The sequence below is a fragment of the Aedes albopictus genome, chromosome 3 (genome assembly GCF_035046485.1).
Source record: "Aedes albopictus strain Foshan chromosome 3, AalbF5, whole genome shotgun sequence".
In the NCBI taxonomy this organism is placed as follows: domain Eukaryota; kingdom Metazoa; phylum Arthropoda; class Insecta; order Diptera; family Culicidae; genus Aedes; species Aedes albopictus.
Genome location: NC_085138.1, coordinates 368017930 through 368044882, shown reverse-complemented (window position 1 = coordinate 368044882; position 26953 = coordinate 368017930). Strand labels below are relative to the sequence as shown.

At 38.5% G+C, this 26953-nt stretch overlaps 2 protein-coding genes across 9 annotated transcripts in view; both read right to left on the bottom strand.

Annotated features, from left to right (window-relative positions):
* Nucleotides 1–26953, bottom strand: part of LOC109397126 (whirlin) — a 343758-nt gene that overhangs the window by 171431 nt on the left and 145374 nt on the right. The gene's annotated exons all lie outside the window — the stretch shown is intronic.
* LOC134291772 (pickpocket protein 28-like) lies at nucleotides 16137–20871 on the bottom strand. The gene is made up of 2 exons (XM_062859935.1): nucleotides 16551–20871; nucleotides 16137–16476 (listed from the first exon to the last, which is right to left on the bottom strand). Exons 1-2 carry the CDS (start codon nucleotides 17687–17689, stop codon nucleotides 16176–16178), a joined length of 1440 nt encoding a protein of 479 aa, XP_062715919.1. The 5' UTR covers nucleotides 17690–20871; the 3' UTR covers nucleotides 16137–16175.

The following is a 26953-nucleotide window of genomic DNA, read 5'->3' as shown; positions in this document are numbered from 1 at the left end:
ATGTATACATTATAGAAGAATTCTCGGAGGAATCTTTAGAAGAATTCTAGTTGTACTCATGAAACATTTCCCTAGGAAAATTCTTAATAAGGCGTCATATTAATGTTATTTCCATAGAGGCGTACCAGTATAGGGGACACAGTAATTTAAAATTTTGAGTAACCAGTTCTGATTTTACCATGACAGCACTGAAAGGTGTTTGTACCAGGAGATTTCAGAGGTGTTTCGAGGGTGTCCATGGGGTTTCCAGGGAGTTGAAGGGGGTCTCTGGATCATCTCAGGGGATTACAGGGAGATCCAGAAGGCGCTACACCCAAGTAACAAAATTAAGTTTATAATGCTTTTGAAGTATTCTTCAACACCTGTTCTTTAAAACTATGCATAAACCAAATTGCTCTGCAAAACGACATCAACTCAACCATAAACCCGCCATAAGACCAAAGAGGCCCATCCTAAGATGCTCTTGGAGAGTTGTTTTTAAATTTCTCTTAAAACTTGTTGTACTTCCCAAGTTGTCCTCAAGGCGAATTGCTCTCTCCTTGTAGAATTCTTCAAGTTCGACATAAAAGTTTGATGAAATAAATTGAAATTAAAAACACAATGAAAACGACACATTATTGTAATCGGGATTAATTTATTACACAAATTGGAAATATTTCCGTGGTGTAACAAGGATGCCAAATGCCAAGCAAAATTCATCGTATATATGTTGCAAGATACTTCCAAAAATTGCAACGCGCTTCCATTATAACGCACTAATAAAATATTGAAAAATATTATTCCTGGTCATGCGAACATTGCTCATGAGTTTTCTCAACATGGCTTCCATTGAAATCTAGGCCGGTGGTCGGTCCATCATCGATGGTTTTAATCAACATCACCATAAGATCGTCTTAAATTTCTTTCAACTCATGCCAGAGCTAAAAGCATAACTGAAGAATACTATTATTTATAACGTTCTCAATGGAGGCCAACATCAAGAACGTCTTAAATTTATTTCATCTTATGCAAGGGTAAGAAGTATTACTCAAGACTACTCAGGTTTATAACGTTCTTGATGTATGTTTATGCAAACTCCGCCGAGAACGTCATAAATCATGTACGCCAAATAGTAAACAAACAATAAATTATCGCACCGCGGTGGATTTTGTCACTCTCGTCCGATGAATTTAATTATCAGACCGGTACCGTTGCCAACCACGCAGACCTTTTTCGATAACCGGCCTTGATGCGGTGCAGTGCCTCATTCCTCCGGTCAGTACTTCCATCAGGTAAGTAGTTGTTGATTTTGAAGATCGATGATTGGAACCCCGATTGCACGGGAATCGACGTCCTGGATGACCATACTCACCTCATTTCGGATGCCGAAACCGGAGGAACTTGGCACTGCACCGCGTCGCGGTTGGGTTTCCGGGTAGGTGTTCTTGATTGGCAGCAATAATTTTCTTGTATTTTTCATGTACCAAACTGTTCTTATGCGAGAACAGTTGCTCTTGATCAAGAACGGATGATTGAAGATAGCTACAAGAACCTTATAAAACTGAAAATAAGTTCAACAGTTCTTGTTGTGATTATGGTTTTATGAACTTAACCTCAAGTATTCTTGGAGGTGTTTTTAAAACCACATATTGACGAAGAATAGTTGTGTTCAGCTGAAACTCCGATAAGATCAACTAGAATATGCAATGTTCCGATAAAACTATCATAAAAACAAATAAAACCAAATAGAATTAGGATTGTTACTTGGGCATTGACTCCATATGAGGTATCAGTGGTTCCAAGGGAGTTTCAGGGAGGTTGGTCTACAGGGCATTTCAGGGGGTACCAGGATGTCTCAGGGGCGCTCACGAGGTCTCAGAAGCTCATTGGCAAATCTCTGGGTTTAAGGGACGTTTCAAGGAGTTTTAGGGTGTCAAAGGGCGTTCCTAAAATTCCTTGAAACGCTTCTGAAAACAACATAATCTTATTGAAACGTGCTTGAATTCCCCAGAATCAATTTTAAATACCCCTGAAACCCCTTGGAACGCCTTTAAATCATCGAGAAACCCCCTGAAACGCCCTTGAAATCTCCTCAATGCGTCCCTCAAACATCCTTAAAACGTTCATGAAACAAAATGCCATTAAATGCCCCTTATACCACTGCACAGTGGGGGAAAACCGACCCAAAAAGGCACCTAATTATTGCGGCTGATTGCGATCTTTGAAGTCCATCTTTTCCGAATGTAAAAATGTCAAGGAATCGATTGGTGATAGTTTCATTCACCGGAATTGAGTGTAAGTGTCCATTTTGCCCCATTTTCCCCTAAAAACACTGTTTTTCTAAATTAAATAATGGTTTCAGCTGATTGCCGCTAACCAACCAATTTTTCATTGATGTAGAATTGACAGGTGCATTCTATGAGGCATACTACGATCTGTATCTTTGACTGGAAGTGCCCATTTTGCCTCATTTTCCCCAAAAAATACTGTTTTTCTGGATTAAAAAATGGTTTCAACTGATTTCGGCTAACCAACCATTTTTTTCTTGGTGAAGAATTGGCAGGTGCATTCTATAGGACACACCTCGATGTGTGTCATTGACTGGAAGTGCCTATTTTGGCTCATTTTCCCCTAAAAGTACTGTTTTTCTGAATTAAAAATTAGAATAAACTGATTGCTGCTTACCTACCATGTTTTTCTTGATGTAGAATTGACAGGTACATTTCATGAGGCACACCCCAACCCGTGTAATTGATTGGAAGTGGTCATTTTGTCCCATTTTCCCCTATAAATACTGTTTTTCTGGATTAAAAAAATAGTTTTAACTGATTACGGCTAACCAACCATTTTCAATCTGATGTAGAATTAACCGGCGCATACTTTGGGATGCACCTCGATCTGTGTCTTTGACTGGAAGTACCCATTTTACCTCATTTTCCCCTAAAAAACGATTTTTCTAAATTAAAGAAATGTTTCAACTGATTGCGGCTAACCAATGATTTTTTACTTGATGTGGAATTAACCGGTGCATATTTTGGGGCACACCTCGTTCTGTGTCTTTGGGTGGTGGTGCCCATTTTGCACCATTTTCCCCTTAACTACAGATTATCTGGATTTAGAAATAGTTTCAATTGATTGCAGCTAACCAATATTTTTTTCCTGATGTAGAATCGACCTTTGCATACTATGGAATTCACTTCGCGCTATGCGTTAGTCTGGAATTGCCCGTTTCGCCCCATTTTCCCCTAAAATACTCTTTTTCTGGGTTAAAAAGTTTGTTCCAACTAACTAAAGGTTCATTCAAATATTACGTAACGCTAAGGGGGAGGTAGGGGGTCTAGCGCTTACAAAAATTGTTTCGTGGAGGAGGGAGGAGGTCTAAAATTGTCGAATTTTGCGTAACGTAATATTTGAAGAACCCTAAAACAGTGTTTTAGGTGAAAATAGGACAAAACGACCACTTCTAGTAAATGACACAAAGATTGTTTGACAATATGCACTGATCAATTCTACATAACGAAAAAACTTGTTTTGTTAGTTTAAATTAGTTGGAATTGTTTCTCAAACGAGAAAAACAGTGTTTTAGGGGGAAGAGGAGAAAAATGTGCCTAGTCTTCTAGTCATAAGAACTAGGCACAGAACAAGTTGTGCCCAATATAATGCATCGATTAATTTCACAATTAGGAAAAAAATGCTTGATCAGGGTGTCTACTCATAACTCAAAATAAAATTCCCTGAGTTTTCCAGGTTTTTCCAGATGAAATTTTGAAAGTTTTGAATTATAAACTTAAATAAATTATAAAACAACCCAAATTTTCTAAAAATTATAAAGGGTGACTTAGGGTATCATCGGCAGGTTTGTTCTCTTCGTCATGAGGGATTTATGCCGGCCAAATTGCCTGAAACTTGATCATATTCAACTTGGTTGGAAAGGATTTGATGCCAACTCTGAGTTCAACAGGTTGACGAAGAGAACAAAATTGCCGAAAATACGTAAGTTCCCCTACTCTTCAAAAATTCTTTCAAGATTTCTGAGCATAATTCCTGAAATTTCTTCCAAAGTTTCTTCCTGGCTCTCCGCAGGGATCTTTCACACGAGATATCTGTTTGAGTACGTCTCGATATTTCTTGCATAGGTTTTCCGATATACTTCTAGAGATTCTCGCTGGATTCCTCCTGATGATCCATCCAAAACTATTCAAAGTTTCTTCAAGAATGTCATTGGTTGAACCTCGTAGCCATGCGATTAGAGTCCGGGTGGAAGAGGGTTCGATTCCCGCTCCGAGCGATGAAATTTTTCACGAGAATAGCTTCTTATCCGTAGCCACTCCGTGTTAAGAGTCGTTCAATCGGTACAGCCGCCGGCTGAAGCCAGTGTCCATGTCTGTTTTAGTGGTTTTCCGGGACAGCTATCCATAAACTATTGGACTTTTCCGATAGTTTTCCGATATTCCTCTTGTTTTCCTCGCGGAACTTCGTCCGCAGCTGCTTTCAGGATTCCATGAGGTTTTCAGAATTCCTCCTTGGATGTCCTTAATATATCTTCTCGGGATTACTATTACAGTCGACTCTCCACAACTCGATATCCAAGGGACCATCGAGTTATAGAATTATCGAGTTATAGAACATATGGAAAGAAAAAAATCTCTCGACCAAAAATCTCGAAATTAAGTGTTGTTGAACTTTTATATTACAGTTTTGAGCATAAAATTCTGTATTCAATAATTTTACTTTTTGAATTAAAAAAAATTAACTCTGCACAGTGGTCCCAAAGCCGTATTTGGCTGAATAAAATAGTGTACGCTTTAATGATCAGTTTTTACTATATCCTGTCTTCGGAAAAGTTTCCTCATATTTTTTGGACATTCTTTTCAATATTGTAAAATTAGGGTGGTCCAAATTATTTTCAAGACCACAATGTCAACTTTTTAGTTTTCCCATATAGAGAAATTGAATGTTTAACAGAGTTGAAAAGCACTTAATTCCAAATAACTTTACCGAAGGAACTATAATTCTATCGCTTTCGGTTCAAGAGATATTATTCTTTAAAAACAAGTTAGGGTGATACCTAAAAATGGGTTTCTTTCAATAACGTTTTACTCACTGATTTTTATCAAAAACTTGGTTCCGATTACTTTCAGAGTAATCGGTTCAACATGTTTCTCAAAGACAGCAAAGTTCTATATCCTCATTTTGTAGTTCTTAAAACGGTTTATTTTTGACACTTCATATTTTAAAACGGTGCAAGCAGATTTTCAATCCCTGAATATGAATTACAATTGAAAAGCTCTGATTTTTATCTTTTACTAATGAAAAAAAATCTTTGGTACCAAAATATTGACAATCTATGTACTTGCGTTATTCTAAAATATATAGCAGACAAAAAAATAGAAATCCTCAATAACTTTTTGAATTGAAGATACAGAACTTTGAAATCTTTGGGAAAATAATTTATAATAAACAATTATTGAAGGATATTACCTACTCTAAAAGTTCTCGTAGTAAAGTTTTCACGGGAAATCAGGGAATAAAAAGTTATTAAAAGTAATCCTTTTTTGATGTCACCCTCACTTTTTACTTTGAAAATAAGGTGTGTATCGGAAAGTAGTTGAAAATGTTCAGAATGCTCTATCTCGAAGCTGGGTTGGCCTTTTCATTTCGGTTCTTCTATGAAATCTTCACAATATAGTTAAGTTTAGAATACCTTGGAAAAGTTTGGAAAATGTTTAGTATTATTGAAAATATGGTTAAATGAATACACCTCACAAAATAAAAATCTGCACAAAATGCAATTTTGTTAAGATTTTTCAACATTTCAAAAATCTGTAGCGAGTAAAATTTGTACGATAAAAAATCTGGAAAATATTGATGCTTGTTAACAGTTATGTACACATAACATATTATTCAACACCGACTTTCAAAATTCATATTTTCGATAGAAAAATCTCCTATGTCTACAAAATGGTCCACTCCAAAAAACGTCTATTTTTTGGTAAAACTTTGAAGTTCTGCTTTTAATATCTTAAAAGGTTATAAAATTCTTTTTTTTGCTTTAACTTATTCGTCCGTAAATTAAAAAACATACCCTATTTAAAAAATGCGAATTTTTCATTTTATGTATTTTTGATTTGCGTAAACATGATTTGGAGGAGCATAGAAAAAAGGGCTTCCTCAAAAATGGCCTTTTTTCATTTTTAAGAATTGCGCCTAAATGCAGTGGAGATTTTTCTTGAAAAAAATAATTTGCCAATATCATGAGGATTCTGGAGCTTATTATAATTGCACAAAAAAGTTAACAATTTTCGAACATTATCGAACTTTTTTCGCAATTTCAATTTTTTAGAAGGTGTGTAAAAACTTTAAAACATGCGTTCAGTAATCTAGGTTAAAAACCCAGTTAAAAGAATATTTTTAAAAAATAATGAAAGCCATTTCTTTTTTCAAGGATTTATACAGTATCTCCAAAAATAAAATTACTCAAAAGTTGTATTAAACTATTTTTGAGGCAATTTTAAACATTTTCAACTACTTTACGATACACTCCTTAATATCTGGTTCAACCATAAGAGATAGAACCATGATTTTTGTTTCGGAAAAAATGTTAAATGTTAAAAAAAATTAAAGTGCTTCTCAATTATGTAGGCCACTTCATTGCTCTATATGAAAAAAAAACTAAATGGTTTATATCGTGGTTTGCAAAAAATTTGGACCACCCTAATTTTACAATATTAAAAAAATGTGCAAAAATATATAGAAACTTTCCGAAAGACAGCATATATCAAAAAATATTAGTTTAGACGTCAAACTTTTCGCCCAATTTGGTACGGCTCAGGGCTCGTGGTGACATAAAAAGTGATAATTTTCGATCAGCCATCAACATTTTTGTTTTCGTCTGTTCAAGTATAAATCAATTGCAAACTACTTCAAATGATTTCCTAGCATTACTGGTTTTATTGAACTTTCAAGCTAACATCGAGTTATGGAGGTAGAATTATACTAAGCGTGACATCGACCAAAGGAAGCATCGAGTTATGGAAATATCGACTTATGGAGAGTACGGTATACGGAAAAATGAAGGGACCGACGAATCCATCGAGTTATAGAAAATATCGAGTTGTAGAACATCGAGTTGTGGAGAGTCGACTGTACCTAGAACTTTTTTCGAGAAATCTCATTTTTTTTTTTCTCAGATTTTTCCTGAAGTTCCTGTCGAGATTTTTTCAATAACACTTTGCGGAGTTTCTCGCAAGATTTTGTTTGAATTCCCTCGAATAGAGGAAAAAACTAGTTTTTGTGCGAGTCGGTCGTGTGATGCCAGCAGCGGATGACATTTCAGTCTGTCTTGGTTCGTCGTTGCATCGCGTCGTCGTCCTGCGTGCGTGCTCGTCTTCGTACGGGGCGGTTAAGTGTGTTTTTAGAGGCAAAGTGGAAGTGCCGCTTTTTTCATTCGGATCGGCCGCGTCGTCGTCGACAATTTGAATGTGCACATCGTCGTACCCGTGTGTTGTTGTAGCGGTTCAGTGTGATTTCGAGGCCAGTTTGTGGAAGATGCTGCAGCACATACGCACTGGACACTTCGAAGGATGTTTATTGGTGAGCTCGTTCCATTTTATCACAATAATTAATGCTATAGGATGTATAAAATTCTGCACTGGGTTTTGTGTATTTATCTAACAAATATTGAAAAGTTCGTCACGTCATGTGTCGGCGCTAGTTCCAAATGCACATTTAGTTGGTAATAAATATTTTTCATTTTTTGCATGTACACAAAAATTTGAATGGTTCGTCATCTTCGGTGTCGACATTTGTAATATTTTAGCCCAAATGAATAAATGTTTTGACTCAAATAAACGTTGCATGAATTTCTGGAAAAAAGAGAGGGTCGGTAAAAGATAGACGGCGAACCATGCGGTAAGATCTTTCTGATTTATTTATCCCGTGTTATTTTGTTAATACTTGTGAATCGATCGCGTTCAGCATTGTCTCACGCGGAAACGCAAACTACAGATGCGTCGGTGTTTAGCATTGTGTTCTCCTTAGTTGCGAATGAATAACTTATGTAGGGTGAGTTTTGAGGCACAATAGATCGCGTTCGTCGTCCAAGGTTTAGAAGGGTATTTCTTCGCGAGCGCATTATTAATCGCGAATCAAAACATTACATTCGTTCACCACGTCGAAATCCTTAACACATCTCCATTTCCCCTGTCCAAACTCCTAGTGATTTCTCGTAGTAACGCAGAGAATTCCTCGGTTATTGGCCTAAGCGAGAATCACGTCATCATTTCCTTCCCTATCCTCAATTGACCTGCATTCGGACGCGGCCGGCGCTGGTATTGCTTATTGAAAAGTATTGGGATTGCAGCATTTACACAATGAAGAGAAAGCTAATCCCAAGCATCATCTGTTGGTTCTTTGTGTAAATGCAGTTGTCCTTGCAATAACAGAGGAGCAACCGCGGGCGGTCAATCATGCTCATGCTCAGATTTTGTTTGAATTCCCTCGAATATTTCTCTATGAATTTCCTATTAGGTATTTCTTAAGATATCTCAGGAGACATTCTGAGGAAAACCCGTGGAAGAATCCCTGCAATTACTTTGGGAGAAATCCCTAAAGGAGTATCCAGAATCTCGGGACAATTTCTGGTAAAGATTCCGGGAAGAATTTTGAGAATAATGCACAGAATATCTGAAAAACTCTCACGTGGATCACTGCAAGAAATCCGGTACAACTACAAGAAACATCCTGGCTTTGAAAGAATGCAAGAGAAGAATTCAATGAGAAATATCAGCAATAACTCCTGTGAAAATCCCAGAAGGCAAAATTAATAAATTAAGAAAAACTCTGAGAGACACCTCATGACCAACATTGGAAGGAATCTTCTGAGAGAAGTTCCAGGAGATACTCCGAGAAAAATCTCAGGTAAAGCTTCAAAATAAACCTCGCGAAAACTTTTAACAAATTCCTGTAGGAGACTAGGAAGAACATCTCGAAGAAAGCCCAAAGCAATGGTTTGAAGATATCACAGGAAAAAAATGAAAGAAATCTCTTGAGGAACTCTTGCAGTAAATTCGTGAAAACTCCTTCAGAAACCCTTGGAGGAAATTTAGTAGAAACCCCAGGAATAACTCCTTTAGCAACTCTAAAAGACGTTCTGTGAAGATCTTCTGGGAAAGTCCCAAGAAAAACACCGGAAGGAATCGGGTAAAATTTCCGTGAGGAGTGCCGAAAGAAATTCCACGATTTATCCCGACAGATATTCTTATAGAGTATTAGGGATAAATTCTGGTGGAAATCCTACGAAGATTTCTTTGAGCAAAACACTGGTGGAACTCTGGGAAGAAATAGCATCCCCGTGAAAAACTCCAGGAGAAATCGGTTGGAATTCAGGAATCCTGGAAGGAATACGGAAGTATACCTATCCGGAAAAAATCAAAAAAGAATACCAAGAAAAATAGCGTCAAAAATGCGGAAGGAATTTTATAAGAAATCCCGGGAGACATTCTAGGAGGTATTTTTAAAGAAGTTCCACAAAGAAATTCTGACGGAATTTCTGGAAAAAATCATTGTAGCAAAATTTCTTTATGGATTTTTACTACCAGGTTCATGCGACTCAATGTTTTTTTTTTTGTCGGAGTAAAATTTCCCTGAGTACTCCAGAAATTCCCTGAGTATTCCAGGTTTTTCCCTGTTAAAAAAAATTCCCTGAGGATTCCCGGTTTTCCAGGTTTTTCCAGGTAGTAGACACCCTGTTGATTAACCGCAATTAGTTAGAACTAACTTTTTTAACCAGCAAAATATAATTTTACGGGAAAATGAGGCGAAACGGTCAATTCCGGACTAGCGCATAGCGCGAGGTGTATCCCATAGTATGCATAGGTCGATTCTACATCAGGAAAAAATATTGGTTAGCGGCAATCAATTGAAATTATTTTTAAATCCAGATAATCTGTAGTTAAGGGGAAAATGGAGCAAAATGGGCACCACCACCCAAAGACCAGAACGAGTGCACCTTAAAGTATGCGCCGATTATTTCTACATCAAGTAAAAATTGATTGATGAGCCGCAATCAGTTGATACAATTCTTTAATTCAGAAAAATGGTATTTTAGGGGAAAATAAGGCAAAATGGGTATTCCAGTCAATGACATAGATCAAAGTGTGCCCCAAAGTATGCGCTGGTTAATTCTATATCAGGTAAAAATTGGTTGGATAGCCGCAATCAGTTAAAACTATTTTTTTAATCCAGAAAAACAGTATTTATAGGGGAAAATGGGGCAAAATGAGCACTTCCAGTCAATGACACGGATCGAGGTGAGCCTCATGAAATGTACCTGTCAATTCTACATCAAGAAAAAAAAATGGTTGGTTAGCCGCAATCAGTTGAAACTATATTTTAAACCAGAAAAACAGTATTTTTAGGGGAAAATGAAGCAAAATGGACACTTCCAGTCAATGACATATATCGAGGTGCACCCCATAGTATGCGCTGGTTGATTCTACATCAGGTAAAAATTAGTTGGTTGGCCGCAATCAGTTGAAATTATTTTTTAATTCAGAAAAACAATACTTTTAGGGGAAAATGAAGCAAAATGGGCACTTTCAGTCAATGACACAAATCAAGGTGTGTCCCATAGAATGCACCTGTCAATTCTTCATCAAGAAAAAAATGGTTGGTTAGCCGCAATCAGTTGAAACTATTTTTTAATCCAAAAAAACAGTATTTTTAGGGGAAAATGAGGTAAAATGGGCACTTCCAGTCAATGACACAAATCGAAGTATGCCTCATAGAATGCACCTGTCAATTCTACATCAATAAAAAATTGGTTGGTTAGCCGCAATCAGTTGAAACCATTATTTAATTTAGAAAAACGGTGTTTTTTAGGGGAAAATGGGGCAAAATGGACACTTACAATCAATTCCGGTGAATGAAACTATCACCAATCGATTCCTTGACATTCTTCCATTTGGAAAAGATGGACTTCAAAGATCGCAATCAGCCGCAATAATTAGGTGCCTTTTTGGGTCGGTTTTTCCCCACTGTGCACTGTAACGCCCTTTAGAGGATTCTGAAACACCCCTGAATCGCCCTTAGATCCCCGTGAAATGTCTCTGAAACTTCTGCAATACTATTGACATGTCCCTGAAGTCCTCGTAATTTCATTGAAACGTCAATGAAATCTGTCGGAACGTCCCCTCCTCAGAAACAACCCCCTGAAACGCCATTGAATCCCCTTGGAACACCCTGTTTCGGGGATCTCTGGGAAATTCCTGGAAACCCCCTTGGCCCCATCTCAAATTCCCTCTTTTATGCCCTCTTTTATTTCGATTATTATTCTTCTTCTTCCTCTATGTGGCTCTATATTCCCACTGGAACTTGGCCTGCCTCTCTTCAGTTTAGTGTTCTTTGAGCACTTTAGCAGTTATTAATTGAGGGGCTTCCTTTGCCTGTCATTGCATTAATCTGTAAATTGTGAGGCAAGCGCACTATGTCCAAGGAAGTCGAGAAAAGTTCGCGACCAGAACGGGAATCGAAACCACCGTCTCCGGACTGGCGATCCAAAGCCTTGTCCACATCACAATTTAAATATGTATTTCTGAAATTTTATACCTGTGAATGGGGGTTTAACTATTTTTGAAAATCTAAACAGGACCAATCATGGCGGTCACATTCGGTTTTTAAGGTAGTTAACCTTCACATACCCGCACCTTGACATCTCATTTTCAAAATGCTGGCATTTCATCAATTTTCAGCCGATTTTTTTGAAGTCACCCTCAATCGATCATGATTTGGTGCTAGTTTATTATACTCAAGTGGCCATGCAACATCCGGAACCATTCCGGACATATTCCGGATTGTACTGGGGTCAGGGGGGGTGCCAAAATGGCAAAAAGTGATTATTTCGTGGGTTATTGTATTTGAATCATCAATTTTCAGCGTATTTTTTGTTGCGAGCAATGAAACACAACTGCAATAACCAGATTTGTATAAGTTGACCGATCCGGACCACCGTGACAGGTTCCGCGGAGGCCTCATTGGGGACACTTTTGGTTTTCAACCAAAACATGTCATGCGACGTATCAAACTTCATGATTTCGAGAGAATGAGACAGAAAAGTTACACTGAAGTATGTATCAACTGATATGGCCGCTCCGGAACACCTGAAACAGGTTCCGCGGGGGCCTCATTGGGGACACTTCTGTCTTTCAACCAAAACAAGTCGTGCGACGTATCAAACTTCCTGATTTCGAGAGAATGAGACAGAAAAGGTAGACTAAAGTATGTATCAACTGATATGGCCGATCCGGAACACCTGGAACAGGATCCGCGGGGGCCTCATTGGGGACACTTATGTTTTTCAGCCAAAACAAGTCGTACGACGTATCAAACTTCATGATGTCGAGAGAATGAGACAGAAAAGGTAGACTGAAGTATGTATCAACTGATATGGCTGCTCCGGAACAACTGGAGCAGGTTTCGCGGGGCCTCATTAGGGACATTTCTGGTTTTCAACCAAACCATGTCGTGCGACGTATCAAACCTCATGATTTCAAATGAATAAGCCAGAAATGATAGGCTAAAGCCTGTATCACTTAATATGACCACCCGGAACATCTTGCACAGGTTTTCCGGGGCCTCATTGGAGACACTTCTTGTTTTCAATCAAAACATGTCGTGCGCCGTACCAAACTTCATGATTTAGAATGAATGAGCCAAAAATGATAGACTTAAGTCTGTGTCAACTAATATGGCCACCTCGGCATATCTAGCACAGGTTCCGCGGTGGCGTCATTGATGACACTTCTGGTTTACAATCAAAACCTGCCGTGCAACATATCAAACTTCATGATTTCGAATGAATAAGCCAGAAAAGATAAAACTAAGTAGACTCGACTCGGTATCGACTTGAAAGGGCGCTCTAGAAAACTTCCCATAGGTTCCTTTTAAATTTAGATTAAGCAATCCACAAAACGTACACAAGCTGTATATTTTCTGAAAAATCGGCATATGTTTGAAAAAAATAAAAGGTTAGATATTTATTTCCAAAAATACTTTTTATACTTATAATATGAGTTGATACATACTTCAGTCTACCTTTTCTGTCTCATTCTCCCTAAATCATGAAGTTTGATACGTAGCACGACTTGTTTTGGTTGGAAAAACAGTAGTGTCCCCAATGAGGCCCCCGCGGAACCTGTTCCAGGTGTTCCGGAGCGGCCAAATGAGTTGATACATACTTCAGTCTACTTTTTCTGTCTCATTCTCTCGAAATGTGGAAGTTTGATACGTCGCACAGTGCTGCGGAACTGCAGGACAAAAATCATAACTAACGTACCATACGTTTTTTCTCAATAGTGTCTTCGGTGAAGTTGACAAACTTGATAAAAGCTACAATTTGCATAAATGTCCTATGCATAATTCATAATCGCTTAAGTGTCTTAAACGCCATTTTATTTAAATCTTGCTATTTTTTTTCTAGAATGCAGTTCAGGCAACTGTATAAACATATAGATCATAATAAAACGGTTATTGCAAGAATGACTTATTTACCAATCTTTATTTTCACCGAACATTTTGTTTGTTGAAGGTCGTGCGTTTGGTCATTTCTTGCCTAGTTGCATACTTTAAAGCTGAAGAAATCGTTGAAGTTTACCCTCAAATTCTTCGTAGAAATCAGCAGTTTCATAAGAAAACGAGGGAACAATGTAAACTGATACATTTTTCGTTTGAATGGATCAGAAAAGAACACATGACTAAAAATATCTTCGATTTTGACTATAAATACATCACTCGGAAAAAGCTCGATTACTAACAAATTAGCAAATAAAATCAGCCGGAGTCGAATTCAGTATTCAGCGGGCACTATAAAGAAAACATGCTGAAAAATTCAGAGAGGTCTTTTGAGGTAATTTTTTGTTTCATCAATTTGAATTTTGGGGTCGTTTTTCCTCTACGCCATATAGTACCTACACTATTACTTTTTATTTTCACAAATATCAAAACATGTTGCCGTGCTAAATTAAAAAATAGATACTACTGAGGTGTTGTAGACCTTCCATTTTGATTTTCACTGAAAACTTAAACTTCTAATAATGTTGAGCTAGGCCAAAGATGGATCTGTTTTATAAAATTATTTTTCTATGGACAACGAAACACTGTTTGGTAATCTAGGTTTTTTTGTATAATAAACACGATCTTCAAGCTTATAATGGTCGTGCATCATACTTCAAACATGTATGAACAGCATGGCATACTAGATTGAACCAAATTTTGAAGTCGTTTTTTTCACTTTTGTCTACGGGGCGCAGCACTGTGCGCAGGGATTGGCGGCATGCACCGTGCGGTGCGAAAAAAAGCGTGTGTTTCACACAATCACAAGTGCTCGTCTCCCGTTTTGCCGAGAGATAAGAGACGTATGAGTGAGAGCTTTCGTAATTGTGCGAGAGACAATCGCAGCACTAGCTCTACGGCGCAGGGAGTAATGCGCGGTGCTTGGGACTGTGCTTGTCTCCAAACAGAAAAAATCAAATAATAAATTAATTGAAGAGTTTGTGTTTTCGGCAAAGTTGTTAACCTTGTCAAGGGCTGACAAGTGATGGGTCGTTTGATTCGAAATTTTTCCAATCATGCGTAGTATCAAGCCAAGTGCAAAGCACGGAGACAAGCACCGAGAGAGTCCATACGACAGAGCGTGAGAGACAGGAGAGCTCCAGCGCGCGGCAAAGTAAGCGAGCAACACACAACCGATTGCGCGTACTCGTCTCCTTCTAGTTTGTTGTGCTGTCTCGTAGCAGAGTGTGCGGCACGCAAAGAGTTTTGAGTCGCACCCTATCCCTGACTGTGCGTCGCACGACTTGTTTTGGTTGAAAAACATAAGTGTCCCCAATGAGGCCCCCGCGAAACCTGTTCCAGGTGTTCTGAAGCGGTCATATGAGTTGATACATACTTCAGTCTACTTTTTCTGTCTCATTCTCTCGAAATCTGGAAGTTTGATACGTCGCATGACTTGTTTTGGCTGAAAAACAGAAGTGTCCCCAAAGAGGCCCCCAAGGAACCTGTTCCAGGTGTTCCGGAGCGGCCATATGAGTTGATACATACTTCAGTCTACCTTTTCTGTCTCATTCTCCCGAAATCATGAAGTTTGATACGTCGCACGACTTGTTTTGGTTGGAAAAATAGTAGTGTCCCCAATGAGGCCCCCGCGGAACCTGTTCCAGGTGTTCCGGAGCGGCCATATGAGTTAATACATACTTCAGTCTACTTTTTCTGTCTCATTCTCTCGAAATCTGGAAGTTTGATACGTCGCACGACTTGTTTTGGTTGAAAAACAGAAGTGTTCCCAATGAGGCCCCCGCGGAACCTGTCCCAGGTGTTCCGGAGCGGCCATATCAGTTGATACATACTTCAGTCTACCTTTTCTGTCTCATTCTCTCGAAATCAGGAAGCTTGATACGTCGCACGACTTGTTTTGGTTGAAAAACAGAAGTGTCCCCAATGAGGCCCCCGCGGAACCTGTTTCAGGTGTTCCGGAGCGGCCATATCAGTTGATACATACTTCAGTGTAACTTTTCTGTCTCATTCTCTCGAAATCATGAAGTTTGATACGTCGCATGACATGTTTTGGTTGAAAACCAAAAGTGTCCCCAATGAGGCCTCCGCGGAACCTGTCACGGTGGTCCGGATCGGTCAACTTATACAAATCTGGTTATTGCAGTTGTGTTTCATTGCTCGCAACAAAAATTACGCTGAAAATTGATGATTCAAATACAATAACCCACGAAATAATCACTTTTTGCCATTTTGGCACCCCCCCTGACCACAGTACAATCCGGAATATCTCCGAAATGGTTCCGGATATTGCATGGCCACTTGAGTATAATAAACTAGCACCAAATTATGATCGATTGAGGGCGACTTCAAAAAAATCGGCTGAAAATTGACGAAATGCCAGCATTTTGAAAATGAGATGTCAAGGTGCGGGTATGTGAAGGTTAACCATCTTTATGATATTTAATTACTGATGGCACGTCGCCATGCTTTATCAGAGACATGCTTTATCAGGAGTTTGGTGAATCCATATATGTTTTTGCAACACACAAGAATATCACATGAGAATTACCTTGCCAATGTATAAAACAAGAGCCATTTATTACCCGCTATCTGTATTCAATCAAAACACATCAATATCACACTTCATTCTACTTTTCATTCAACGACCCCGCTGGTGGTTTTCCACTACTTGCGCCTCCAGCTTTGACACCACATTTGCTACAACCACCTGTGCTGCCTGTGCTATCCTTCCTCGCCATTGGCACCATCCAAAGCCGCACGGCACAAAAGTAAATCATCTCCACCGCACTCAGCAGGCTCGCACCGATAAACAGCCCCACCAGACCGCCAATGCTGGCAATCAGATCGGTCTCGCTGAACAGCTCCCGTCGCTTCCACGCGACAAACTGCGGCGTCCGAAAGCCCAACCACAGATTGGTGGTGGTTATGCTGTGGAGAACAGTTGGAAGTCGTTTTGAGCTTATTGATGATGGTGACACGGGTGAGTGGTGTTTTGTACCAACCTGTTCTCCATTCGTTGAAATCGCTTGGTGGGGAATACCGTGACATCGGCGTCGTAGGAAATTGACGTGCAGGCTGGTAGGCAGTCGTCTTCTGGCTTTGGATACAGGTGGATCCGATCGAAGGACATACTGTATTGGAGACCTTCTTGTTCTGCTATCCAGCAGTAGGAGTCCTCTCTGCCGACGCTGCACGCGGAGATGTTCTCTCGTCCTGGAACCGGGAACATGGCACACCCGCAGTACCGGGTGATGTAGTCGTCGATGGACTCCAGTTCACAGTTGGCAACGGTGTAGTGTTGGAAATATTTGAGCTTTCGCTCACCTTGATAGTAGCACTGCCGCTTCGCGGGGAGATAATCCTCCAGTTCATCGGAAGTGGTGGTCATGTGAGGAGTGATGTGGAGTTCGCCGTCCTGGTTGGCTGGGATTTCGTAGTACACGTTTGAACTTTGAGGATATTCGTTCGGTACGTGAAGGATGATTTGGAAGGACGCCGTAGTGTTCGGACGGTGTCGATTAACTTCCGGGATTGCACGTTGTTGTATTACCACGGATACACCGTGAAGGGTCCCTATTCGAAACGCTCGAACTGGGTACGATGGAATGTGATTGCTGTTATTGTAGCCGAGTTCAAGGTTCCAGGATGATACTTCCGTTATTTCGCGAAGGTAGCGATAGTTTGTGACGTTGGCAAGCACTTCCGGGTGAAACATCTGACTAGCGGACAGCACGTTAAACGTCGCGCAAGGCATTTCTCCAACCAAAGTTGTCGTCACTTCACACTCCTTGTACGGATACGCGTAGTACACGCACTCTACTCTGAACTCACTGGCACTGTAGTTGTGAACTTCTGGGCAGATGGTGATCGCGGGGAAAGGAATCTCCCATATTGGTGTCATTCTTTCGTTGATCGCAATGATCACCGGAGTCTGCTGCCACTTCCTGTAGATCGCCTGCGACAAAATCGTACACGCGGATATCGACACAATAAAAATCAAGACCCAGAATACTTTCTCGATCGGCGGTCGACTACTTGACGCCAGGTACTGCATTCCGTGAATCGATGAGCTCGAAAAGTACTCTTCCGCAAGCATCCGTACGCGCCTGAAGAAGCCCCGAATTATTCTTAGAACCGCCATTACGCGCGTACCGTGTGCGGTGAATCGAGAGTTGAATTGAGACTGATCATTCGATCGGACGTGATCCAGATCCTAAATAGAATCAAACCCTATCGTGAGTGTGAGACTCAGCCGGACACTGGCATTGACCCTTGGGCAGCCTCAGCCAGTCAGTCTGTCTGTCCTGCCGAGTCAGTCAGCGCCAACATTCGTATGTAGTACGCTCGCAAGTGTGCCACTGGGGAATCGCGACGACGCACAGTGGCTGATTTCGTCATTTTAGCGCGCTTAATTAATAACTTTTTTACTATGAAGTTTAGCGTCATGGTGTCTTCGGGAAAGTTTTTCACTATAATAACGAGCTTCTTTTGAGCTTCTGTGAAACATGATCAATCCCCCTAAAAGTGAGATAGAAAATTTATTTTTTGAATTTTTCAAGATACGAGATTGGTGTCTTCACAAAAGTTGTAGAAAATGTTGTTTGGAGCAACTTTGCCGAAGACACCTAGACACCAACTCCGTTACTTTTCAACATACGTTACGTTTTCTTTCATCGACCCCTTGAAAAAGGTTTTTGCGCAATAACTTTCTAAAAATTGATTCTACAATTTTCTCATGTTCTACAAAGTTATAGATAATGGTAAAACACACAACTTTGCTGAACATGACATCCCGCTAATTCCAAAATTAAAATAGTTATAACGGTTTTTATAGTTTTTTGGGCCATATTTCAAGCATATATAACTTAGCTATAGGCAAATATATGCAAATTTCCTTTTACGCATGTGAAAGTACATGTAATTGCCTCTCTTAGAAAGCCAAAATCATCAAACTGTAAGAAACTGTAAGATGGTTTTTGTATAGAAACTTACATCCATTTATGTTACTCTTATATGGGATTCATATATATTTTCAACATATTTATTTGACAGTTCATTTCAGCTTGCATTTTTATTGTTACCGTCGATGGGGGTGACAATGGGTCTGGGGGGTGAGATTGGGTCAAAACGGAGAAACATAAAATTTGAAATAGCTCATCAACTATCGCTAATTTATATTGAAAACTTTATATTATTTCAAAGAGGAGATGTTTTTACACGTCATAATGCAGAATAAGATGTTTTGCAATAATCGTTTTTTGTTAAATTTGTGGCTAAACTTATATGACGAAACTACTAGTAAATCACTCTGAAAAAATTTCTCCTTCGTAATGTTTAACACAAGTACCTAACCATAAATTTTCTTATAAGTGGTTAGCTGTAGGTATTACCTGGTTGATGTAATGAAAAAAGCGGGCTGTTATTGCTCTTTTTATTTAAAAACTCAATATTTTAGACTTTATGTCTAAATATTAAGAATGGGGGTGAGATTGGGTCAAGCAAGTTATCGAGTGCACATAACCTTAACTAAAAATTCAACTTGTTATCCAGTCCCCATTTGACGTTAGAGTGGTGCCATGTTCACCGTATCTTCATAAAAGCACGCTTTCTTTCAAAATATGTTGAGAAGTCTCAAACGAGTTTGTTAATACGTTTAGTGCCTATAACAATTTATAACAATACACCCATGCGTTTGGACAGCTCCTCTAATCATCAGCTAATCTTTAGTGTACTGCAAGCTCACAAAATAGACTTAACATAATATTTGAACGTCCCTCTATCTTGAGATGGAGTGATTTGCTTTAGCAATATAGAAGCCAATGATCATGTACATAAGAGTTAATAACGGAGGGTTTGGTTAAACATTTCTTATGCAGTATACTAAAACTATCATGTTTTTTAAAATCAATCTTTCAATGCGCCCCTCCCTCATTGTAATCTCCCCTCCTCTAATGGAGGTTGAAACTCTTAATGTGGATGATTATGATGGCTAAAAATGATGACTCAGTATACAAACGTTATTTTATCAAATTTCAACCATTTTTCGGTTGTGTTAGCCTTTTCAGGTGGATTATTCATCTTTTAAGATTACCCAAGTTTTCATTCGTCATGATAACATTGTGTTTTAAGTAGATTTACTAGATATGATCAATAAAATTAACTTATATTCTTAGATAGGTGATTTCGAATACTTTGACCCATTCTCACCCCCTCTAAGGGGTGAGATTGGGTCAATTTTCAATCATTTGTAGTTTAGTAAGCAATTCATATAACGTGATACTTTCTTGCTAAACTATCATTACTACATAGGAGAGTATACATACCAAATAAAAAGTTATTCCGTCTTCAATTGCATTTGTTATTTGACAAACAATCTTTGAGTATCCTTTTTTGACCCATTCTCACCCCCAACGACGGTATTGTAAGTGTGTGTTAATATAAAGAAAGGTTTGTTGTGTATTCTGGATCATTCATGAAGTACGTTACATAAAAACTCACCAACTACTTCTATTTTCTTACTAACTCACAATGCTTCACGTAGTCCACGAAAAAAAAACGCATAAATTGAAACTTCTTTCGTCGGATCACGATTTAACAGCAGCTTTCTTTGAAGTGTAATAAGATTTATAATTTACTATAACACTAGTTTACAGCATTTTTGAACTCGGTAAGCTGATGATCGTTTTTGGTGTAGAATCATGCCCTGAGTTTGAAAACGCAAAGGAAAAAAATTACAGTAGAGCGGAAATTTTTTCGACTTTCCATACAAGGTTGATGATTTGAAATCGATTTTTGTTCTATTTTTAAGTAAAGTCGCTCACTTCACACATCTCATTCTCCGTAATTAATGCTCCGATTGAGCTGAATTTTTTACTGTAACTCGCCTATATATAATATGTCAAATAAACGTTGAGAAAGAATTTTTAAATTGCTTTTTTCTTATTGAAAAAAATACATTTCTTCATATATTTTTGGAAATTTTGCTGAAATTTAAGGAGATCGTCCCCAAAACTCGCCAATATCTTGAATTTTATCAATCTGACACAAAACATGCATTCAGTTGATCGAATGGTATTATATTCAGCTTTCAATTTATGGAAAAAGATTTGAAATTGGTTGAACAAAACTCAAGATATTTGAACTTTATTAAATTCCATATTTTGAAAAGTTGTAAAACTCGATATTAAGCTTAAACTCAAAAACTGTTCTACTTAAAAAATTTTGAAGCACGGTTTCGAAATCAGCACTAAATTATGCTTCAAAAATTTTGGTCGTTGACAGAAGTTCACGACTTTCGTTTTATTTTGTAAACTAGTGTAACCAATGTAGACATAGATATGTACTAGTGAGAGCATTGACAGAATATGTCACGCGCATGTTTGGAATTTTTTAAGAAATCGCACTTCATTCGCTCTTTTCGTGGACTACGTGGTGGAGCACTTGAGTTAGTAAGGCAAAATAATTAGATGGTAAGTATTTATGTAACGTACTTCACGAATGATCCAGAATGCACCACAAACCTTTCTTTATATTAACACACACCTACAATAACAATAAAAATGCAAGCTGACATGAAATGTCAAATAAATATGTTGAAAATATATATGAATCCCATATAAGAGTAACATAAATGGATGTAAGTTTCTATACAAAAACAATCTTACAGTTTCTTACAGTTTGATGATTTTGGCTTTCTAAGAGAGGCAATTACATGTACTTTCACATGCGTAAAAGGAAATTTGCATATATTTGCCTATAGCTAAGTTATATATGCTTGAAATATGGCCCAAAAAACTATAAAAACCGTTATAACTATTTTAAATTTGGAATTAGCGGGATGTCATGTTCAGCAAAGTTGTGTGTTTTACCATTATCTATAACTTTGTAGAACATGGGAAAATTGTAGAATCAATTTTAGAAAGTTATTGCGCAAAAACCTTTTTCAAGGGGTCGATGAAAGAAAACGTAACGTATGTTGAAAAGTAACGGAGTTGGTGTCTTGGTGTCTTCGGCAAAGTTGCTCCAAACAACATTTTCTACAACTTTTGTGAAGACATCAACCTCGTATCTTGAAAAATTCAAAAAATAAATTTTCTATCTCACTTTTAGGGGGATTGATCATGTTTCACAGAAGCTCAAAAGAAGCTCCTTATTATAGTGAAAAACTTTCCCGAAGACACCATGACGCTAAACTTCATAGTAAAAAAGTTATTAATTAAGCGCGCTAAAATGACGAAATCAGCCACTGTGCGACGGCGACGACGACGGTTTGCGTTGGTTGCCCGGCTGTGAAGCCTGATCGATGGGTAATACATTACGTAAGGAATGCTTGAATCTGTTGAGTGCGTGACACGCGGCAATCCGCTTGGCGCTTAAATGGTGACAGTTGCTCCTAAACAGTAAATCAATCACATAACTCGCGCAGCTCAATGCGAGCAGGTTGTTACGGTGAGAACAATTGTAACTGTGCGCTAATAACTCTACGTCACGTTGACGTTGGGGGACCCGGCACGATGGTGGAAAAATTTTTTTTCAATATTTGTACTGCGAGTAATTGGAAGCATCGCCTTATTAGAGTGGGAACAGATTAATCGAGCTGTTGAGTGGCTGGAGGCTGGTAGCCATTGACTGTTGGAAGTATACTTGTACGTTTGATATAGGCGAATTGAAGAATTGATATGCATTTGACGGTAATATGCGGTCTGGCATATTTTTGACTCGCCTTATGAAGCGTATTTCTCTATTCCTAAAATGTGATTCGTTACACTATTTCAGGCTCCCCATTTCTCCCCTAAAAGGCAACAACAGTCTCTAACATAACTCATTGAACAATCTAAACTCCTATACCTAGGGCTTCCTAGGGATTTTGTTTCCTAGAAATGGAAAAAGTATAGTAATGTCCCGGGGTCGGGAGAAATAAGAAAGTTTAAGTTTTAAACGAGAAATGCGTTTTGCCTTTCTCGTACACTAAGTGTTCTGAGAAGGCTATATGTTCACACTAAAAATGACTTTTTGATAGGAGGCCCGGAGGGTCGAGTCACATGTACCAATCAACTCAGCTCGACGAATTGAGATGATGTATGTGTGTGTACTTGTGTAGACAAAAAGCTCACATCACTTTTTTGAACTAAATTTCAACCGATTTTAACGACCGACAATTCATTCGACGCGGAATCTGGTCCCGTATTGTTAGGTTTTGATCGGTCCAGCCGTTCCGGAGTAATGGCCATTTAGGTGTTCCGGACCGGTGTTCCGGAAACGCTACAAACCCATGCATGCCACACATCAAACCGCGGCATTTTCGATAACCTGATGAACGGTAAGCAGGAAAATATTCTCTGATCATATCTGAACCGATAGTGTTCCGGAACTGGCTCCGGGTGTCCCACCGAAAGTGGGAAAACGTAAAAGTTAACCAAATTCTTGTATGCGACATATCAAATAGTGGCTTTTTCGATAACCTGATGAACGGTAAGCAGGAAAACATTCTCAGACCATATCTGAACCACTAGTGTTCCAGAACCGGTTCCGGGTGTCCCGCCGGAAGTGACCAAGTAGCCAAACCCATACATGCGACGCATCAAACCCCCACCCCCCTCCACATTTCATATATAAATAGCAATGCTTTGTACGACTTCATTTTTAAATCACCGAATAATAAAATCTTAATTCTTTTTTGAGTATCCCAAAGAAGATCTGATATTTCTAGCAGCATTACAGAATAACATTGATAAATGATTCCTTGTGAAATTCAAGTATCATATGGAAAAACTTCTGTTAGAATTTGAAATGGGATACAGCAGAAGTTTTTGGAGCCCCAGAAAAAATAGATATTATAATGGGCCCATATAGCTGAAGCGTAAACGCGAGTGTATGCTGAAGGTGATTTCTAGTCAGTAACTATAAATTTCATTGACTTTCTTGGGCATCGAGTATTTGCGTGTCTATCAAACAATGCACAAATTCAAATGTTCATTGAAGAAGTTTTAATATTTTTCAACGTTCTCATTAAACTCTAAACGATTCAGGCGTTATCCTAGTTTAGACGTAACGCCAAAAAGAAGAGGTAGACAGCTATGTGGTCCAGGGGGGGGGGGAGGTTTGAGCAGCCTCAGCAAATTTATACTAACTACCTTTTATAACTAAACGTAACACGATGAAATTGAAAATAATAACATTATATTCTTGAAAAGCATTACTGCGCTCTTCAGCATTCACGCAGTTGTATTTTGTACTTTACGTTGAAAAAAAACCTCACCTTCTATACAAATCAGTGTGGTGCTGGTAGCAGTGATCAATTTCTGGTTTTTCCAGATGAACCTCCATACAAACTTCAGGCGAGTTTAGCACTGCCCAATTGTGAATGAATTGAGCTGAAAATCAGAACGAATTGAAATGAGTGCCCATCGAACTTTTTTTCCCATATAAGCTTGAGGTGTCCTAGTAAGAATCTCTGCAGGGAATCCAGGGAGAAATTCTTGAAGAATTTCTTGGAAGTATTTCAGGAGAAAAATCCTGGAATTCCCCTGGAAGAATTCCTGGACAGTTCCTGGGAGAATTCCGAAATAATCTTCTCTGGATGAATTCCTGAAGGATTACCTGGAGAAATGTCCGAAAGCGCGTCTAGCATGTAATTACTTATACATTTAAAGTTAGTTACAATGACTGTGTAAAAATCACAGGATATATTTCCGAAAGAATCGCAGGACGACTTTATGAGGAAACTACTGTGCAGGAACTACAGGGAGTATTCTTGAAGAAATTCATGGATGGATTCCTGAATAAATCTGTGGATGAACTCCTTAAAGATTTCTCGGAGATAAATTTGAAATAATACCTAGATAACCTCTTGGAGAATTTCCCTGCTACTGTATCTCTCTAAAATTATATTGAAGATTTCCAATACAAATCGCTTGAGCAGTTCCTCTAGAAATTTTTCAAGTAATTCAAAAACTCTTCAGGAAATCCTAGGAAAAAATCTTGGGTGATTCCCTGGAAAAGATGATTGACGGATTACTGAAATTTTTGAACGAACCCCTGAATAAATTTTTGAAAAGATCCCGAGAGAAATTTCTGAATGAATCACTACAGGAATTCCCGGAGTAATCCCTGAAGGAATTCTTGAAAAAATCCCTAGAGGAATTCCTGTAGGTATGTCTGGAGTACATTCTGTAGGAATCCCTGGAGGAATTTCTGAAAGTATGCCTCGAGGAATCCCTGGATGGATTCCTGGAGGAATCCTAAGAAATCGCATTAGAAATCCCTGTAAGAATTACTAGAAAAAATCATGGATGGATCCTTTGAGGAATTTCTGGACAAATTCCTGGAGGAATCCCAAGAGAAATTCTTTGAGAAATCACAGAAGCAATTCCTGGAGAAATCTCTGAAGCAATTCCTACATGAATCTCTAGAGGAAATCCTGGAGAATCTTCTGGACAAATCCCTGGTGAAACCCCTGGAGAAATTCCTGGATGAATTTCTGAAGGAATAATAAAAGGATTTCTTGGAGGCATCCTTGGAGAAATTCCTGGATGAATGCCTTGGACAATCCCTGGATAAATTGCTGATGAAACCTTTAGAGGAATTCTGGGACCCAAGCAACACGACTTGTTTCAAAGCCAGTACCAGCAACATCAGTGCAATTTATTCACTGTTCAAATTAAGGACAACAGAACACAATTGCTTCTTCTTTGAAACGCAAAAAGTGCAAAATTTAAATCGTTATGCAGCTTGAGCTAGGGGGAATGATAAAAAAAATAAAAAAATATATTCAGACTCGAACCATGGACAACAGGAGTATTAACCACTCACCTTACATACTACACCAGAAGCTCTGTGAAAGAATTGCTGCTCATTGCACCATAAAAGCTACTGAAGTTACGCGTTACTTCATTGTACCGCCTTTGCCACAAGTTAGAAAGCTGTCAAAATGAAAGACGTGCAAGTTTTCCGCAACACACTTGGAACCTAATCTGAACAAACAAACCAGAGTAAGATGTTTCATGTGTGTTACATAGCACATTTAATGCAAGCTGACTGTATTGCCATTTGCGAGGAATATGTAAGCTCCGCCTTCATAAATCGATGTTAAATACGATGTTATTTGTAATTCCTATGAAACAAAGCTGCAACTTAACGATATTCGGAGTTTAAATGCAACTCAACTGACAAGATGGAAGTTGCGTGCGCTTTTATTGCAACTCTTTTAGACCAAAGAATAGAAAACCACATTTTGGATGATGTTGCAGGTGCTGCTTGGGGAGGGACCTCAAGAAAAAATTGCCGGAGCAATCCCTAGATGAATTCCTATAGCAATCCCTGGAGGAACTCCCGGATGAATTCCTATAAAAATCTCTTGAACAATTCCTGGATTAATCCGTGGAGGAATTCCCAAAGGAATTCCTGGAGGAATTCATGCAGGAATATCTGGAAGAATCCCTGGAAGAATTCCAGGAGAAATTCCTTGAGGACTCCCTGGAGAAATTCCTGTATGAATTCCTGGAGCAATCCCTGGAAGATATTCTGAAGGAATCCCTGGGCGAATTCCTGGATGATTCCCTAGAGAAGGGATTTTCAGACCTTTTGAATCGCGGTGCACTTTTTGAAAATAAATCGCTCCGCGGTGCACACGTTTATTATTGTCAAAAAAAAAAACAACTTGTCAACAAAAACTCGTATTTTTCGTAGCGACTTCAGGTGCATGCACTCGTCGTTAACATATTTTTTTTCACACTGACTTTTCATTACTTATCGGAGCATAGTGAAGTGGCACAGCTATTCGATCTACTTGAAAAATTTCTTACTTAGAATATTTCTTAAAAAATCAAACAGGATCTTCATAAACGCTGAGTGAAATCCAGAAAAGTTTCCCAGTAAAATTCTCTCCAAGTTAGTGGCGTTTTGTTTTCAAAAAATCAAAATGGTAACCACCGATTTGGATGAATTTGATACACGTTTTCCCAAGACTTTAACTGGATATCTAAAAAATTTCTCACAAGACACTTGGATGTTTCATTTTCAGATATTTGGAATATTAAAGGGCGAACACGATGAAATTGCCACACAGAAAATATTGTATAACTTTTGATTGCCTTCGCCAAAATAGCTAATTTTTTGACCATGAATAGTATATTATGTGTAGCTAATACCATAAAATTTTCATTAAAATCGGTTGAGTATTGGCGCATATATTGTCGATATCATAAAATGAGATTTTAGAAAATTTGTGCACCCATTTCAAAAAATTACTTAGGCTATTACTTTTTTGTTACCTCATCGAAACGTTTGAAAAATTCACTCGATATTCTTAACATAGTATCAATTAAGTGGTAAAAATTTGATCGAAATCGGTTCAGTACTTTTTCTAGTAAATATCCAAAGCTCAAATCGCTTCAAGGTAAATTTT